General features: G+C 43.4%; 1 protein-coding gene across 1 annotated transcript in view; it reads right to left on the bottom strand.

Moving 5' to 3' along the window:
- Positions 1-19,228, bottom strand: part of NMT2 (N-myristoyltransferase 2) — a 32,739-nt gene extending 13,511 nt beyond the window's left edge. Inside the window, exons 1-6 of the mRNA XM_054191693.1 lie at positions 18,935-19,228; positions 10,582-10,717; positions 4,963-5,107; positions 598-716; positions 411-502; positions 188-304 (exon numbers count right to left, since the gene is read on the bottom strand). Coding sequence (XP_054047668.1) covers positions 188-304; positions 411-502; positions 598-716; positions 4,963-5,107; positions 10,582-10,717; positions 18,935-19,044 — 719 coding nt within the window. The 5' untranslated portion in view covers positions 19,045-19,228. The remainder of the gene's footprint in view (positions 1-187; positions 305-410; positions 503-597; positions 717-4,962; positions 5,108-10,581; positions 10,718-18,934) is intronic.
- Between the last annotated feature and the right edge of the window lie 923 nt (positions 19,229-20,151).

A 20,151-nucleotide genomic window follows, 5' to 3' on the forward strand; every position in this document is an offset into this window, starting at 1 on the left:
GGAAGGGGGAGAGGGAAAGGAGTGAAAAAAAAAAAAGTCTCTGCTACATACACAGGATTCTTCTGGCTCTTTATGGTCAGTAAGCCTCCTTCTCTCTTTTTAAGTTCTCTACAGCAATGGATACCAGTTTACGATTTGTTTTACGGTGTTATTCTTTTACAAATACAAAAGTAATGGTGCATTTTACCTGTCATAAATACGAATATTTGCAGGAATGGCACTTATGAATCCTACCAGTTTTTTGTTTGAAGACACTCTAACCCCACAGTGCCATTGGGGTAACCAGCCCGGAGGACGTAGTGCCCTAGAATTGATGACAGAAATAATTACAAATTACTGCCTAAGAAGATGTAATAAAAACACCCTTCTTTGCACTCCAGCCAGAGCAGAATGTGGAACTTGCTACTCACCACAGAAGAAATTCAGGTGAATAATCAAACCTAAACATATTATCATCATCTTCTACGTAATTCTCATTTAACAGTGTGTATAACTCCTTCAGCTGAAAACACACAAAAAAATCCACAATTTATCCACACATATCAATCAGAATAAACTTCAATGATTTTAGGTACATATAAAAATTGTTTTACTTACAACTTCAGCATTGCTAAGATCCAATGTGTCCCACATAAAACCCTGTGGCAAAGAATATGGCTCTAAGCGGACATTGTCCTTATCTGGTTCAATTGCACCATGTGAAGTTATAACTTCATCTTTTAAAGGAAGGGGAAAAAAAAAAAAAAAAAGAACAGTTACATTGCTAGCTTCCTGATAGTTCTCAAAACTGCATCATAATTATGTGATAGGAATGTGAAGCTTTTAAAAAATGCTGAAAAAAATTAATATTATTAGCTTATACTACTTCTCATTCTCACAGATTGCATTCAGACTAACAACTACCTCATCAGAATATCTAAAGATATGCACAGAACTCTCTATCTTGACTGATATCCACAGAACAGCAATTTATCAGCACATGCACAGCATTTAGCCAGCCATGAGATCAACGGTCTCATCATGAGAAACACGTTGTACTCACAGCTAACAAGCTATGGCTCGGATCCTGTTCACCACTGACTTGAACAGACCTGAACTCAACAGGATTACTCAGGAGCAGTGCCATGGCAAAGCTACCGCATTTAAGGCATGCTGGTGAAATGTGAAACTTGTTCCCAAAATCCTACATGAAAGCGGGCTTTATTCTACTCCCTTACTTTACAACTCTGGTCACTCAGTATATAGCTACAAACAGAAGCTGTTGCTCTTCTATGGAGCAGCATCTGCCAAATCATAGAATCATTTAGGTTGGAAAAGACCATTAAGATCATCGAGTCCAACCATTAACCTAGCACTGCCAAGTCCACCACTAAAACACATCCCTAAGTGCCACATCTACACGTCTTCTAAATACATCCAGGGATGGTGACTCAACCACTTCCCTGGGCAGCCTGTTCCAATGCTTGATAACCCTTTCAATGAAGAAATTTTTCCTAATAGCCAATCTAAACCTCCCCTGATCCAACTTAAGGCCATTTTGTCTCATCCTATCATTTGTTACTTGGGAGAAGAGACCAACCCGCACCTCGCTACAACCTCCTTTCAGGTAGTTGTAGAGGGCAATAAGGCCTCCCCTCAGCCTCCTTTTCTCCAGACTGAATAACCCCAGCTCCCTCAGCCACTCCTCTTAAGACTCGTTCTCCAGATCCCTCACCAGCTTCTTGCTCTTCTCTGGACCTGCTCCAGCACCTCAATGTCTTTCTTGTAGTGAGGGGCCCAAAACTGAACAGAGTATTCAAGGTGTAGTCTCACCAGTTCCGAGTACAGAGGGACAATCACCTCCCTAGTCCTGATGGCCACACTATTCCTGATATAGGCCAGGATGCTGTTGGCCGCCTTGGCCACCTGGGCACACTGTTGGCTCATATTCAGCCAGTTGTTGACCAACACCCCCAGGTCCTTTTCCACCAGACAGCTCTCCAGCCACTCTTCCCCAAGCCTGTAGCACTGCACGGGGTTGTTGTGACCCAAATGCAGGACCCGGCACTTGGCCTTGTTGAACCTCAAACCACCGGCCTCAGCCCATCAATGCAGCCTGTCCAGATCCCTCTGTAGAGCCTTCCTACCCTCAGGCAGATCAACACTCCTGCCCAACTTGGTGTCATCTGCAAATTTACTGAGGGTGCTCTTGATCCCCTCGTCCAGATCATTGATAAAGAACCGTCCCCAGTGCTGAGCCCTGGGGAACACCACTTGTGACCAGCCACCAATTGGATTTAACTTCATTCGCCACCACTCTTTGGGCCCAGCCATCCAGCCAGTTTTTCACCCAGTGAAGAGTACATCCATCCAAGCCATGAGCAGCCAGTTTCTCCAGGAAAATGCTGGAGAAAGTGGTGTCAAAGGGTTTAGTAAAAGTCTAGGCAGACAACATCCACAGCCTTTCCCTCATTCACTAAGCTGGTCACCTTGTCACAGAAGGAGATCAGGTTAGTTAAGCAGGACCTCAAGATGATCTGCTCTATAACCTTCCCCAGCACCAAGGCCAGATTGACAGGCCTGCAGTTCCCTGGATCCTCCTTCCAGCCCTTCTTGTAGATGAGCATCACATTCGCTAGCCTGTGATCAACTGGGACCTCCCTGGTTTGCCAGAACTGCTGACAAATGATGGGAAGTGGATTGGTGAGCACTTCCACCAGCTCCCTCAGTACCTTTGGGTGTATCCCATCTGGCCCCATAGACTTGTGTGTGTCTAAGTGGTGTAGCAGGTCGCTAACCATTTCCTCTTGCATTATGTGGGCTTCATTCTGCTCCCCATTCCCTGTCTTCCAGCTCAGGGGACTGGGTAGCTGGAGAACAAGTGGTCCTAATGCCAAAGAAGGCATTAAGTACTTCAGCCTTTTCCTCATCCTTGGTCACTATGTTTCCCCCTGCATCAAATAAAGGATGGAGATTCTCCTTAGCCCTCTTTTTGTTGCTAATGTATTTAAAGAAACATTTTTTTATTGTCTTTTACGGCTATAGCTCGCTTAAGTTCTGATTGGGCTTTGGCCCTTCTAATTTTCTCCGATAACCTCATGTCATTCTTGTAGTTGCCTGCCCCTTCTTCCAAAGTCCATAAACTCTCTTTTTTCTGAGTTCTAGACAAAGCTCTCTGTTCAACCAGGCTGGTCTTCCTCCCCGCCAGCTCATCTTTTGGCACATGAGGTGGCCAGCCTGCTCCTGAGCCTTTAAGACTTCCTTCTTGAAGAATGTCCAGCCTTCCTGGACTCCTTTGGCCTTCAGGACTGCCTCCCAAGGGACTCTGTCAAACAGCTCCTAAACAGGGAAAGTCTGTCCTCCAGAAGTCCAAGGTAGCAGGTCTGCCAACCCTGCTATGTAGTTCTCTGAGAATCGAAAACTCTATCATTTCATGATCACTATGCCCAAGACGGCCTCCAGCCATCACATCACCCATGAGTCCTTCTCTGTTCACAAACAACCGGTCTAGCAGGGCACCCTCCCTAGTTGTCTCACTCACCAGGTGTGTCAGGAAGTTATCTTCCACACACTCCAGCAATCTCCTGGACTGTTTCCTCTCTGCTGTATTGTATTTCCAGCAGGCTCTCATGTCTATAGAAGTGCTGTAACCTGACTAACCTGAGCTGAACTCCCAGAATGAACTGCTGCACAGACACCTGAATTAGCCTGTAAAAGCTTCGTTATGGCCAGAGTATTTTTTTAATTTACACAACTTTTTTCAGCTAGGCTCTTCCTCCACCTAGGCAGGATTACTGTGACAATTACTACCATTAGTTTACAGAGGTATCTGGATAGAGTTTGTATGGAGAGGAGCCAGGGCAGGTCAATTCAATCCAGTGAAAACTATCGCACACCGGGACTTTCTCTGGACTTCTCTATGCAGGGAAGTCAGGGAGAAATGAGATCACTGTGGATTAAGCTGTAGAAATGGATCAATGTGAAACACTGCCCTGTGGAGAGAGAGGAGAGTGCTCCTGTGCTTTAGACTCTACCTTATTTCTGCTTATTCTACACCTGTCTCCAATGCCATGGAGAGAAACCTGCAGAACAGAACAATGACAGCTATTGCACTGAGACTGCTTTACTTGTGGACTCCCCAAGTTTTGCTGGCACTGAAAAGCCACAACTGCTTAACTTGAAGATAACGAAGGGGGAAGAAGGAGGTTCAGAAAGCAATTCAGAGAAAGCAAGAGAGCCAGCAACTACCTTCTCTGACAAAGACTAAGATTTACCAACTGTGTTATCAGGGATCAGATCAGTATAAAAAGTAATCTGACGAATTCCTTACAAAATTAAAGGCAAGGAGAAGTCGCCTCACCATCTCACTTGGTACCAAGAACAGAGAACGGTCTCTGAGAAAGCATGTCTTCAAAGTAGTGTACTTTGTGGAGGATGCACATGAACAGCAGTAAAAGTGTTCATGCATGAGAGAAGCACCATTATCCACTTAAAGCTGCATGAAAACAGTGTAAGCTACAGCAGAAAAGTCATTATCTCTGAGATACCAAATCTATTATTGAAAAACAAATATTAAGGGAAAATAAATAAATTTTAAAATAAATAATCAAAGTTTACTCTTTGTCACCACTTCAGAGTTCTTATTTTCTCTGAAGTGGAAAAGACTTCTACATTCTGTTGTTCAAGAGTTCAGACCTAAAATATACAAGGGAATGCTATTTCAGTAGCATTTCCCATTTTTATAGAGAATATCAGAATGAGATTTATTAATACCATATTTTGTTGCATATCATGGAGGGGGGGGAAGGCCAGCAACTTTCTTAGAAAACATCAAGAATTCCACATAAACTACACAAAAGATTAAGGATCTCTACCACACACAGTCCAACTTCATACCCACGTCAGAAAACATGCCAGACAGCTGGCACACTTTTTTTACTGGTCAGTTACACAGATTTTACGATGAGGTACAGTTAAACTTACTAAGTTTAGGTACAGGTTGCGTATCCCAAAACTGGTATTTACGTTTGGTAGCCTCATCAATATTCTTTGCTGGGCCTTGGCATGCAGAGAGCAGCTCCATCGCTCTCTGGATGTCTTGAAGCTTCTGCATTGGAATGGCTGGATTCTGCACACAAACAAACAGAAGAGGAAGCTTGTTGAGTATGTTTACTTTCAACTAGTTGTACAAACATGTTCATTTATTTTACTGTTATGTATTCTTTCATATACTCTTCTCATCATGGTTACTTTAGGTATAACCTTCAGAGGCAGGAGCGTGGAAAGTCAGGTGGGCAACAGACAAGCAGCTTCACAAAATACTTAGTAGTTTTGACTTAGTGCTTGCATTTAACCATGAAACTTCAGAGTTTTTAACACAAATACTGCAGCATTAAGGCAGGGTACCAGTATCACAATAAAAAGTTTTGTGTATTGTCTGCCCCACACACCTGGTAAAATACAATAAAACAGCAAAAAACAGATCAGCTTAGATATCTAACAATCTAAAGATAACCACTGGTATGCACAGAGATGTTTGAAGTTGTACTTAACACATACAGTATAAAATAATATTTAAATTCAGGATGGTTCAGTATTTCAGGTACACTGTATTGCTACAAATATCCACTTTTCAACCTTAGTTATATTGTGTCTGCCTTGTAGCAGATTAGCTTGCAACTATTATAGTAGGTACCTTTCTGCATTGCATCGTGTGTTAACCATCTTGCCACTAATGCCAACTGTGCCAACACTCACAGCTAAGGATAATTTTAACTGATAAAAGCAGACAGACATAAAAAACCCAAACTTTCCACTAAAAAGCTGAAAAATCTTTATAGAAAATTTATTTGAAAAGCATAAAACCTAAGGCTAAGTTTCTAAACTGAGCTCTTAAAACGCTCACCTTTGATCTTTCTGAGTAAGTGTAACTGGAATAAGATTTTTTTACTTGCATAGCAAAGTGCAGAGGAATAATGGTAACAGACTTCTAAATCCAGAGGGATTTTTCGCTCTCTCTTTTTAAATCTATTTACTTGGGTTTTTTATCTCCCAAGTGGTAAGTCCTGTTCTGAGCATTACTAAAAGCATGCTTGTGCTCAGGTATTTATTGCACTGCAATCCTGGAAAACATTTGAAGGAATAGTCTCAAATGGATGGGAAAATTTTAAGCAATTCTGCATAGAGATTTCAAGCCAGACGTTTGTTTTGCTGTTTGTTTTTTTTTTTTACTGACTATCAATGGATCACTATTTCTATATTTCATTTTCTTTCTAGGATTCATGTGTTGAAAAACCGCCATACATGTAATAATGATGTAAAGCTTCATTTGGATGGGCACCTGCCTCTAGTATCCCCAGTCACAAAAGGAATAAAACTCCTTGCCTGTAGCTTAAGCAGGCTATCATTTTCTATTTATAATAAAAACTTGTACTCTCCAAACAATATGCAATTTCTTTCATTATTTTAAGTATTGCAAAATTTTACCTGTGAGCATGCTTTAAACACATGTCATCTGAGTAGTTGTGAATTAACATATTTACACATTTTAGAGCAACACTATTGTGGCATAAAGAAACTGCCCTATTTCTAGATCCATGATTAGTGACATAACTTACTTTTCTCAACTAAAAAAATCAATTTGTCTATTACACACTGGCCTGATACAAATACTTCTAATGCCACTAGATAAATTCTGAAATCTTATCAGTAGATTATGAAATCATACATAAATATTGACATACTGTACTTTACTTTGTATGTTTATTTTAAGTCTCTAATGTTTTTTCTACATTAAGAAGAAGAGAATAGAAAATCTAAAAGAAGATACTAGGTTCTAAAAAGATCTTACTAGCATATGTAAAGTAAAAAGTTCATGTTCTGATAATAAACACAACATGGCTAGTGACATCAGGAGAAATCTTCTCTCCTTTCAGCACGTTCAGAGATCAGCCTGGCTAAGAGGTTTACTTTCAACCCCTTTTGTTTTCCTGTAATGGAAAGCAAGAAAAACCTACACAGAATTTCACATGAATTAGAAAGAGTGATTTTGTTTCATTACAGTTTAGGGGAAATATCTCCCCACAGCAAAAGACAGCACTGTTGTGCAACAGGGCTGAGGCAAACAATGCTTTTTTTGCCTCGGTTTTGGTGACAAGATGTGACCTCAGACCTTTGATGTCCCTCAGCCTTGCAGCCAAGTCTCTGGGACTCCCAGTACCCACAGCGGGAGAGAAAGTTAGGGACCACTTAGCAAACTAATCATGCACATGTCCATAAGAACAGACTGGATGCACCTGAGGGTGCTGAGGGAGCTGGCTAATGTTACTGCAACTAGCATCTATCAAGTCTAAAAGGTTATGGCAATTGGTGGAGTTTTCTTATGACTAGAAAAAGGGAAATGTCACACCCATCTTCAAGAAGGCAAGGGGGAGGATTTTGAGAACTTGGGAATCGATAGTGTTTAAGGATCTGGACGTGACAAGAGTGCTTTCTCTGTAAGTTCATAGATGATGCCTAGTTGCGAAGAATGGTTGATACACTGGACCAGAGTTGCCATTCAAAGCTACTTTGACAGGTTGCAAAGAGAAACTTTAAGACTTTTGACAAAGGCAAATGTAAAGTCCTGCATCTGGGATAGAAAAAGCCCATGCAATGGCAGAGGCCAGCATCAAGTGGCTAGAAAGCAGCTTTGCAGAAAAGAACTTGGAGCTCGTGGTGGGCAGAGAGCTGAACATGAGCCAACAGTTCACTGGCCAGCAAAGGACAGCTGCATACTGGGTTGTACCAGTAGGACTGGCCAGCAAGCCTTCCCCTTTATATGGCACCCCTGAGATCACATGTCACAGTTTTGGGTTCCCTGTTACAGGGAAAACATTGACATAGTGGAGTGAGTCCGATGACCGGGGGGCTGAAACACGTGACATACAACGAGAAGATGAGAGACCTTGGTTTGTTCACCCTTAAGAAGAGAAGTTTAAGGGAGCAGGAGAAATCTTATTGCTGCCTAATGGGAGGATGTAACAAAAACTGAGCCAAGTCTTTTCAGAGGAACGCAATGATAGGACAAGAAACAATGCACACAAGTTGCAAACCAGCAAAATCCATTTAGATATACGGAATTACTATTTTTTTAACCACAAGTGTAGTCAACCACTGGAATAGGTTGCCCACAGAGGTTGTGAAGTCTCCATCCTTGGAGACCGAACCACCTGATCTAGCTGGATATGCTCTAAGCAGGAGGTCGGTCAAAAGACCTCCAGAGGTCCCTTCCAATCAAAGTTATTCTATGAATATGTTGTGTAGACCATTGGTGATTACAATAATGACTGGTAATATTGCAAATCTGGCAAGCTTCATTTGTGTCAATGTGGCCAGTCTACATCAGCGGGACTTTTAATGGGGAGAGACCAAAATCTGGTGAGATGGGCAGTGAAGTGCCCTAAAGATCATTGTAAGCATACAATGCTAACAGGCATTTATTGCTGTGGCTACACTCATGCCAGTGTTCAAAAAGACCAGTATCACAAATAAGGGAGGGAGAAGCCAAGGAGACTCACTGTTCTGCTTCTCTCATCTTCAGATCTTTTTTCAAAACCATTTTCAATGAGTTCAGAAGCCCCACTGAGTATTACCTGATGATCTTGCATATATTCTCTTAAAGGTAAGCTGCACAATGTCACTTTCCTCTAAAATATTTTTTAAACCCCTTTTCAACCAAGAGCAAGAAAATGCTAAAAGTCTTTTTTCTCTCATGTACCTCACATAGCCCAAGGAATACAAAAATCTAAGTATCAATTGAGGAACAGAGAAAATAAATATATCGCTCCACACTGAGCCAGATCAGTCTAAGATGCTTTCAAAAAATCTAGAACAGGAAAGTTGTCCAAGACAGAGAAACTTGCCTAGTTATCAGTGTGTACACCTGGAAACAGCAGAGAAAGTGAAAAAGAATGAGCCCACACTGATGCGTTTGCAACTAGAGAAAAGTGGAAGCCATATAAGAACAGTAAAATGGTTTAGCTGCCTAGAGCTCAAGAGAAAGACTTAAATAAGAGCTTTTCCTTCATGCCAATAAAAGAGAAAATTTTGTAACCTTACTAACAAACTGGCTAAACTTCTTATGACAGTAAAATAATCACAAAGAGTGCCACCCCAAGTACACAGCTTAGACCAAGGACAGGCTTCCACATTTGCAAAACGCATCATGCCAGAGAGATGGTGCGCAAGGTTGCAAGGTGCTGAGGACTAGAATCTTGCATGCGAAAACAAAAAAAAGCGAAGTAGCTTCCTTTTAATGCAAATAGAGGCAAGATATGGAACAATAAGTTTAGTCACCAGAGAACCGAGGAAGTCCCAGGATACCGCAGCAGTGAACTATGTCTTTATGTTAACATTAAAATTGACCTCACTCCAATTGTAAAGAGTTTGAGGTTACTTGGTTATCGCTTGCAAATAGTCGTCTTGTATTAGCAATTCATGCCATGTGCTTTATAGAAACACAGTATCAAAACACATGGTGAGATGAGAAAGTACTTATGATCTCTTTACATATTGTAAAGTGTCCCCTGTGCCAAATGTGCCCATTCAAAGCAACAGGGGTGACACAGAGAAGATCTAAAGGGACAACACAAAATCTATCAGTATGTTAACGAGCCAAAACACAACTTTTTTCCCTAATATTAGTTGGTAGCCCCAATGTACTTGACAAATCTTACAGGATGAATAGTACTACTGGTACAACGGTGTAACAGTCTCCATGTTAATCTGATAAAGCAAATATACCTACTTCAACATGCTCAATGGCCCATAAATTTTCTTATCATCATGTTATAAACTTCAGTTCTCAGGCTCGGATTCCTCTTAAGATAAAAGCTGTATGTTAGAAAAGCCACCATGTCATACTATTCACTGTTCATTCAGAACACAGTAATCAAAAAAAAAAGCACATAGACAATGCTATTTTATCACAAAGACCACAAAGATTGCAAAATTATTTGAGAGGATGTACATTCTTATTTACAGCGGAGACCTTTCAGATGGCAAAAAGTTTCTTCAGTCTGTTATCTCCATGTTAGAGATCACCACATTTTACGTAAGACAACATGCTGCTCGTTTGCCCAAATGAGACACTGGTTAGCACAGCAGTTACACCTTCCCCCTACTGCTGATGCTCACTATCAGATAACATTAAGCTGTACAAGTTACTGAAACTGCACTAAGCCAAGTTAGACAGTGACTAAACTAAAGGCAATTCATCAAATACAAAATCTATTTAAAAGCCTTATCACTGCAGATTCAGATTCTCTGCAACTAAGCTGTCACTAGCCTGATTTCTAACTGCTGGAAAAGAAAGACAAAACACCTCCTCCTCTGCTTTTCTCACAGTACATCACTGGGGTGGTGACGACGACTCTCCAGCTAACTTCACACAGTCTGCAAACACCAGGTCTTACCTTGCTTCTGTCTCTATTCAGGACAGTAACCATTTACTTAATTCCGATGTGTTAAGGCAAAACTACCAACACACTTTTACAAAAAGCAACACACAAATTAAATTAAATTAGAAGGCAAGCACAAATTAAAACAGAACCAGGCTCTCACTTTTGAAGGCTGTTGAATTTTAATCTCCTGGGAGTCAGACGCAGAGTCTGATTTGGTGCCTCCAGAATTTGGTTTCTCCTTTTTTCTCTTCTGCTTCTTTTTCTTTTTCTTCGCTCCCAAATCTCCTCCAGGACTTCTGCCAGAGATTCAGAGAACGTGCAATGAGAAAAATCAATACCACTGAGCTTAAAATTCAGAAAAAGTTAAATATGGAAAAAACAGCATTTTAATACGAAAAACAGCAGTTTGAATGTGAAGAAAAGGCAAGGCAAAGGAAGGAAGAGGGGAACTGACAGCACTGGTGAAAAACTTCCTGCAAGTGCTTTCTAATTTGTGTTACACTCACACCCCAGCACAACCAGGCATTTTGACACACTAGTGTCAAATTGTGACACTATATAACAGCCAGTGCTCTTGCTCTTCTCCAGGCCATTACCCAGCACAAACATGAAACGACCAAATTCAGCAGAGTTTGGAGGAACTCAGGAAAGTGCAGGAACTGAGGAAAGTAACCTCACTGGAAATTCAGTAACTATTAGTGGCCCAATATTTTTTCCCCTTCATGTTCAACCATCAGGCACATCTGAATTTGATAAGAATCCAAACAAAATCTTGAACACAGGAAGTTCCACCTAAACATGAGGAGGAACTTCTTTACTTTGAGGGTGGCAGAGCACTGGAACAGGCTGCCCAGAGAGGTGGTGGTGTCTCCATCTCTGGAGACATTCAAACCCGCCTGGACGCGTTCCTGTGCAACCTGCTCTAAGGTGACCATGCTCTGGCAGGGGGGTTGGACTGGATGATCTCCAGAGGTCCCTTCCAACCCCGACCATTCTGTGATTCTGTGAAAAACATTCTGTTTTCAGGAATTTTGTTTCTAACTTAAGTAGTGATTAAAGTCTTGCTGAAAACTCAGTAAGGAACAACACCAAATATTTGTGCTCTAAAGCAATAAGTACAACGGGGTCAACTTTAATTAAAAAAAAAAAACACAAACAAAAACCCCATCATATTATATATTGCACTTGCAGATTCTGACATATTTTGATTATTGATAATACGTCTTTCTTCTTTAAGGAGATTCTAATTTGACCAATAATCGAGACACAGAATTAAGATTAGAATAAAATTTGCGAAGTGTGGGAGGTGTTGGCAACTCCCAGACGGAAGGCAAATAAGCAGGCAATGAGTCAGTTAACACTGAATCCTCTTCAACAGGTTAATCTCCCAGCAAAACCATACATACATAATGGAGCTCAAGACAGATACTGGGGTTTGGGGGGCTTGGGTATTTTTCACTGGAAAAAAGTTAATGCAACAAACAATTGTTTAATTCTGGAAGGAAAAAAAAAATCAAATATGATACTGTCAAACCAAAAGAAAAAAAAAATCAGAAGAACAATACTAAAGTTATTAAGATCAATATATTTGCAAGGGCCATGTTATTCACTGTAACATGCTCACTTTCAAGATTATGCTGCCCAGTCTTAGCATCTATACTCTGTCCGAGCTGAAGTCGGCAAGAAAACACCCAAATGTCTGACTGGGAGGCCAAAAGCCTGCAATTAATCAAACATGCAACTAAACAGAGACTCATTTTTGTGAGATCGTTACTGTTCTCTAGAACAGCCTGTAGTGAAAGATCAACCCCAAGAAGTCCTTAACTTTCCACAGTTACACTGGGTTAAGTTATGCTCCCAGAAAGAGGGGAGAGAGTTACAAAAGCAGCACCCTCTGGGCTACTCAAAGGACAACAGTGTAGCAGACCAAACACTCACACAGCACAGAGACAAGAATTTGTAGGACTTACTAGAAGTCTGCAGCAACAAAAGGCAGAGTTATGTTAAGCAAGGCAGGGAAAAAACTTTCTGCTGCAGAATGAAGATACTGCCTGATCACCTAGGTGATTCTGTTAACAATTTCTATATTCTCAGTTTAATATAATCAAATTTAAATCTATTCAAAGGCCTGTATACCAAGCTGACACTCTGTACAGAATTTAAGCACAGAACGGACCCAGAGGCCTGGTGAGAAGTTATAAATACAAGAGAGTAAAAAAAACAAAACAAAACAAAACAAACCAAACAAACCAAAAACCAAACAGGTACAACCCTAGGACTTCATCACCAAAACAGATACAAATACTAGGGAAAGCGATTTCACCTTTGATGAGATTCATTTAATGAGGTGAACTCCACAAGCTTTCACCTTTACCTCTAACATCTCACATACAGCAAACAAATGATGCCACCGTGTCCTTGAGCCGACTCCCAAAGGCTTTTCTGTTAACATTAAATCTACGAGTAGTTTCAGCAAATGCCGGTCTCGACAGGCACCTTCAGCAGGCACCGAGCCCCGAGTCGCAGTGGTGCAGCTCGCTCCTCTTCTTGCCTTTCAACAGTAGCTGGCCCCAGTTACACCACAGAGAAATTCTGCTCACTGGGATTACCTGAGGGTCAATGTTTTATTTAGTTTGGTGAAATAATGAACAACTGTGCTCAAAAAAAAAAAAGTTTGGCAGCTATGGAGAAAAAGTAGTTTTGCCAAGCTTTACTAATCTTATCCCCAGTTAAACTGTACTTTTAGCAGGATAATCTTAGTTTGTTCTTTGACCAGCTCAAGGTCTTTTTCATATATAAATGCTTATTTTTTTAGCTGTGAAAGAGGAAAGATGGGACTAAATTCCTGTAAAAGATAGATGGTGTTTAAAACTACTTCTTTTTTAAAATCTTCCAAAATCTCAGTCCCTGGTTTATGACCTTCAGGTTTAGAGTTTTCACACTGCCTCTTGAAAAAGAAATACTGGTATCTTTGTCTGACAAGTTATCCAGGGACCGTTCCAGAGCAGTTATAAATGTACAGTCTCCTGCCTGGGTCAGTCTTTTTTTACTGTTACAGTCCACAGAATGTAAAAAGAGGATTTAAAGAGAGATCTACTTGTCCTTCAACTCTTTAGGCATGCCTGCAACCCAGAGATTTGGCAGCATGCAGAAATTTCTACTGAGTAAACAGGTTTGTCCAACACAAGTTACAACCAGAGATACCATGCAAATTAGGGCAAAAGCTAAACCAAAACATCTCAGGATTTCTTCTCCTTCCCATACTCTGCTTTGAAAAGAACCGAAAGGTTCTAGAAGTGGGATTGAGAATGACTAGGAAGGGAGGAACTCTGTTGTTCAACTTGTAGTAATTATGCTGGACACGACAGCACAAAGGATTTGCAAAAGTAATGAGATTAAAAGCAAAAACTCCCATTAAAAGCTTTTCTCTTAATTAAACAGTCTTGTGTGCTGACTAAGATCTGAGTTCTCCTTTGTCTGGTCAGATACATTGTGTGCTGTCATCACACAGGTGCATCTCAGTCTTAGAAGTTTGGAGGAAGAAAAAAAGTTTCCCACTTCTGTGAAAGCTGACCTTTAAGTGTGAAATCTCTTTTGCTGAACTACCCTGCTACCATTGAAGCGATACAACTCGGAGTGCAGGTCCCACACGGAAAGCAGGAAAAGGATATGCAACTCAGATTGATGCTACGTCTAGCTGTCAGGTCAGGAAACATAACTTTTTCACACATCAGATCAACGCATCTGCCCCAGTCCAGCCCACCGCACAGACCACAGATGGTTATACTAAGAAAAATATTCAACGTTAGACTCACGGAAGATTTTGACTGTGTCAGTCTAGTAGAGACAGGCTTATACCAGGAGCACTTCACCGACAGGAGGGCAAGCCTACACACTGAGGCTGAGGTATACCTAAGTGCAGGCATGGTCCAAGATATTTTTAACTGCATCCACGATGATGGTTTTGTCAGTCTGATAAGTAAGAAAGGAGTGAGGCCAGCACAAAAGTGACATGCAAATCAAAATTCAGCTGAGACAAAAGAAGAGTCAAAAGACCTTGTTCTGCCCCTGAAAAGACAACCTTGCCACAGAAACAAGCTGTGGCTATGACTCTGAGACAGTCACTTAGGCCCACAGTTTTATGATTTTGTCTGCAAGATACAAATGTGAGCCCATGATCCCACCCACATACCTTTCCACTTATGTACACACATCTGGTGTTTTGCATAAATGTGAAAAAAGACTTTTGCTTCTCCCTGCATGTGTTGCCTTTTTTTTTCTTTTTAACTGAAAAATGGGGATACTTACTGCATTTGGGGAGGAGTGTGGCAAAGGCAGAGAAACTTAGTTTGTGGAGCTCTGAGCAAAACCATGAAAAGCTGAGATGGAATAATCAAGAGGAGCATGACAGTTACCCTACTCAGGTGGTCAAACTGTTTTGGCTCTCTTGATTTTGATTTCTCTTTCCCACTGAATATTCGTGTTATTTTAATTGCCTTTTTGGACCCTAAATTCTGCTTTAGCAGAAACAGCTTTTTGTAATATCAACATCTGTTTCAAATTACATGGAATGGTAATTTTAAGTTAGCAATTTCTCAAATTTAAAACCAAACATGTACTTCAGATGTTTATTTTTAAGCTGCAAAGGCCCAGGCCTATGGGGAGGTTTTGCCTTCACAGTATTTTTTCTCTCTCTGCGAGTAAGTGAAGTTGCAAAACTACATTTCTGAAGATGTTATATAGATCTTTTTGATCACAAAAATCAGATCTCATGTATATGGGCAAGACTCCAAAAAAAATTTCAAGGTAGTATTATTTATACTAGGACTGTCCTTGGTTCATAAAGAAAATGGAGGCTTAGATGCAAAGGGCCTCCCCTTGCTGTAACAGACCACCACCACTTCAAGAGAATAAGAAGGTCCTGACCAGAAGGGTTTATGTCCTTCGAATTCCACTTACTAAGAAACTACCATTACTAACAGCCTCTCTGGACGAAGATTTCATTTGCATACATTTCAGTACTTGGAAATGCAAGTTTTTTGAGCATAAATACCTGATAGCAACGCCTGAAAACCTAACCCAACAGATATTCCTAAACGCTCTGTGCATTTCCTCTGCCTCCCCCTTCAAGTCCGTAAGGCTGTACTTCAAGATGTAAATCTCACCTGCTAAAAATAAACACTGCCTCCTGTACCTTAAAAATATTTATTTTTTTTTTTTAATCTAAAAGTAGTGCTGGTTATAAAGTTGCCATTTAACAGTAATCAAAGAGGTATACTACTAAAACACGCAAAGTAAATAATTTGTGAGGGTTGGGGGGAGTTGTTTAAAGGTCATACTTTTTCCTCATCTGTTTACTAAACGTTCTGTGGCCAAAGCCTTTCTGCCATTGAGCATAAGGAGCTATTTAGGATGAACTGAGACCTTACAAAGCTAGGCTCATCAGGGTAGATTCAGGTGCAATAAATACATTTTTTCTACATACACACTAACAAAGCTGTTTTGTAAACAACACTTTATTATGAAACAGAACAAGTACAAGCATAATGCATCTAGCAGGAGCAAGCTGCAGACAGAATAGAACAGCAATGAGTCACACAACATACATAATCCTGCATCTAAAAAACAGGAGCAGAAACAGAGGACAAAGACATTTGCACAGTTGAGAGCTATAAAATGGTATTTTCTGCTGCAGTCATTCAGTGCTCAAGCACATAAAAAATAGCAAATTTAAAATAAATAAATAAATTCAAATTCATACATGTATATACAAACCATGGGGTTTTGTGGTCAGTATTACAAGGACCTATTTTCAAATGCCTAGAAACAGCTTGAAAGTAACTCCATTTACAGAGCAATCCTACTAGACACTGACACACAACACATATTCTACCTCCCTATAAAAAACTTAAGGTTAAAATAGCATGAGATTAAATACGGATCGGCAGCAATGGAGTCCATTCAGAATTTAGCAAGTCAGTTGACACAGTCATAGTCTCAGTAACACTGCTCATAAATTGCTTAGGTATAGAAAACCTAACCTAAAAGCTCAAAGCAAACTTTAAAGCTACCTCAAAAATTAAAATACTATGATAGGGAGAAAACAGGGAATAATTAGGGTCCTATTACCAGGGGTTAATCTCCCAGATCAAGAGTAGACCTTTGTGTCTGCTGTAATGTAAGATTTTTCTTTTCATTTGATGGAATTTGTTTGAATACTTCAGCCTGCAGACAAATAGTAGCAAACAAGATTCTCAAAGATTACAGGAAAATAATTCAAAGTCAATATTAGATTTCATGCATCAGAAACATGACACAAAACTGACACTAATATTTAGAGGCTTTTTTTACTGGAATGATCTACCACTAATTTAATTAAACTTCATATTACTTGGAAGCATTCGTTTTCTTACTCAAAGATGAATGAAGCAGCTTCTTTGAAATACTCATTAAAATACATTTGGGATAGTCAACAAAAACAAGCTTTGGGGAGAATAGCATACAGCTCACAGCTGCAGTAGTTGTCCCTCAGAGCTCAGCAAGATCCAAGTCGGAGCAGAGCAGCAAGCCGCGATTCAGAACACACCGAAATGCAATTCTTTGTTCCCCGGCTGCTTCTTACACACTGCTTCTGCACTCGCTGTCACAGCAGCCCGAGCACATAGCCACAAGCCCACCTACACCGCAGAGGGCAGCTACAGCTCGGTCGCGCACACAAACAGAAGAGGAAACTGAAGTAGAAATAAGGTACAAATGAATTCTAGACAGGCATCACCCAGCTATCAAACAATCTGGCCTGGCACGTCAGGTTGGCTCCTACGAAGAACAATAAATAATAATTCGCTCCTCTTAGTAGTGTTACTTTTACATATTTGGGAATCTTCGACTGTGGCATATCCATGCAAACATAACAAAACACCCATGATAATTAAAAGCTATTTCATTCCTTTATAATATCCCAGGTTTATATTACTACAATTATTTTTGACACAACTATTTTAGCATGCATGCCATGAATTCACTGACAGAGCAGCAAGCATCGAAGTTTTCCCCCTTTCCTGCCTTTTAGACAAGTCAGTCACCTAAGTCTCTCAGATTTCTCTTGCCACATTTAAGATGCAGAGCTGCTTGTTGCCAAGCAAATCCTAGGGGCAGGAGATGACAAACAGCATACATCCTCAAACATCAATCACCTACAGAAACGCTCTCAACCAGATGAATCAGAAATTCATGAGGAAGGTATTTGTGTAGCAGTGTATAGATTAATCTATTTCTATTTTAGGTTACTCCAGCCACTCCTAGTTGCGACAACAAAGCATTTTCTCCACAATCACATTTTCTAACCACGCCGAAAAAAGCCAAAAAAGTAAATTTAAACGAAGTTGTTTTTTAAAACGTGTTCCTCCCACTTCCCTACCCCCAAAGCCTCTAACTGCAGAGCAAGCCAGACCCTTGGCACCTTGTGCCTGGCCGGAGCCACACTGCATGCCGCGCAACGCCGGACGGGTGCGAGGGGCCGCGTCCACCCGGCTGTCTCTCCTGTCACCTCCCCGAGCTACTAGGGACTGTTCCGCAGCGTGGCAAGATTTAAGACACAAGATTAGCGGAGAAGGAACTACAACCAGAACCACAGCGTCTGCTCCGGCCGATGCTTTTTGGTAAAACACGCGCTCCACTCTCCATGGCGCGGCGCGTGGATCGAGCGTTAATGTTTCTTTTTGGACAATAGGTGACGTTGGGAGGAGTGTCCGCAGGACAGAGGGACACCAGCGATGCCGGAGCGGTCCCCGGGCCAGGGAGGGGGCGCAGGGGTGGGGGGCGCCCGCCGCGGGGGGTGACCCCGGGGACCCGCCGGGCTGCAACCAACCGAAACAAGTACGGGAGCAGCGGGGCATTTCCCCAGAGCGCCGGGACCCAGCACGGGAGGCTTCCCAACGGCCAGAAGAAACAAGAAAAGGCCTCAAATCCTGGGAAAGCACAGACAACGAACCTCCCTTAAGGCCCGCTTTTAAGGCCGGTGTCCGGCGGGGAAGCGCCGGCCCGGCCGCCCCCCTCACCTCAGGCCGGGGGCCCGGCCCGCCGCCTCTCCCTCCCGCGGAGGCCGCCCCCGGAGTGGCGAGGGGAGCCGAGCCGTGCAGCGCGGCGGGGCGGCAGGGTCCTCCCCCGTCCGCACGCTGCCGACTGCGGCGGGAAGGCGGCCCGGGAGGAGGGCGCGGGGTTCCGCCGGCGGGGCCCCCTCGGCTGCGGGCGGCGCAGGCGCCGTGGAGGAGCGCCGGGCCGGGCCGGGCCGGGCCGGGCCGTGCAGGCCGCCCACGGGCTGACAGGAGCGCCCCTCGCACGCCCCCGCTCCGCTACCCACCCTGCCGCGGGGGCGAGAGGAGCCCGGCGCGGCGCGGCCCGGCCCGCAAGGCGGCCTCCGCAGCACCTCCAGCCCCACTGCTGCCGCGGCGGGAGAGGCGGGGGCTGCCTTCCCGGGGCTGTGCCCGCCCGCCCGGCTCGCAGCGCGCCCCTACCCCTTGGCGTGCTCGGCTTCCTCCTCATTGTCGCCGTCTATGCCGCAGGTATCCTGGTCATCCAGCTCCAAGCTCTGCTGGCTGGCCGCAGACTCGCTGTCCTCCGCCATCACGGGGGAAGGAGGGAGGGGAGGGGGCGGGGGCGCCTATGAAAGGAACCGGGGCGCACGGGCAGATGCAGTCCGGAGGAGCTCCCTCTAGCTGCTGTCCTCCCCCGTGCTGGCAGCGGCAGAAGAAGAGGCCGCCGGGGCTCTTCGGCCGCTCCCCGCCGCCCCGCGGGGGACCGAACCGAGCCGGGCCGCGGGGATCTCGGCGCCATGCCCCGCCCCGCCCCTCACACCCGGGCGGTGCCACCCCCGCGCCCGGCCGCCGCCTGACCCCTGGTAGGCGACAACCAAGCCGCCTCCCCTATCTTGGGCTTCAGGGCCCCGCACCGGGCCGGCGAGGCCCCGCCGCCCAGGGGGCTGCCTCCCGCCGCCGGGGGAGGCCCGAGGCCAGGCCCGGCGGGGGCTTCCCCGGGCCGCGGAGTCGGGGCCTGCAGGGCCGCCGAAGGCCCGGTCGGTGGGGCGGCGGCTGCCGGGCCTCAGCAGCCTGGGAGCCCGTTTTGCCATCTCCCTCTGTGCCCTTCTCGCACCAGAAATACTTCGACACCCAAGTTGCCGCTGGCAGACGCTGCCGAGCCCGCCGTGGCCATCCCTCCCCACGCAGGGCAATGGCCACCGGCTCTGGCAGCACTTGGTGTTTTCCAGAAGCCTTTTTTGTTTCTACAAGGTCTAGATCTAGAAAAACGGGAGTGGTAATCATCATGATTCAAAACCAGTAAAAAAAAAAAAAAATTAGTAAAGAGAAACTCGCATTAAATGTTTGAACTCTTGTGATTTCCAGGGTTGTATCAAGATTTCTGGATGAGATTCAGAATTTCTGAGTGCTTGCTTTAGCAGTGCTGCCAAACATCACATTAAGATGTAAGAATAGCATGCATCAGTTGTAATTTCTTTTTATGCCCACCACCCTCTTGAAAGTAATTTAATCTGAGGAAGATCTTGCTTCCTCCCATTTCGATTTAAGGTGGTGATTTGGATCACTTTTTCCTATTTTTGATTTAAGGTGGTGTGATGTTTATCAGGTAGTGCAGGTCACATGTCAAGTAAAAGATCTCACTGGCCAAGGAGAAGACAGCTAGATGTTCCTCCAGCCGTGCCCTCAGTCAAACTCTG

Source organism: Rissa tridactyla, chromosome 2 (assembly GCF_028500815.1).
Source record: "Rissa tridactyla isolate bRisTri1 chromosome 2, bRisTri1.patW.cur.20221130, whole genome shotgun sequence".
Classification (NCBI taxonomy): Eukaryota; Metazoa; Chordata; class Aves; order Charadriiformes; family Laridae; genus Rissa; species Rissa tridactyla.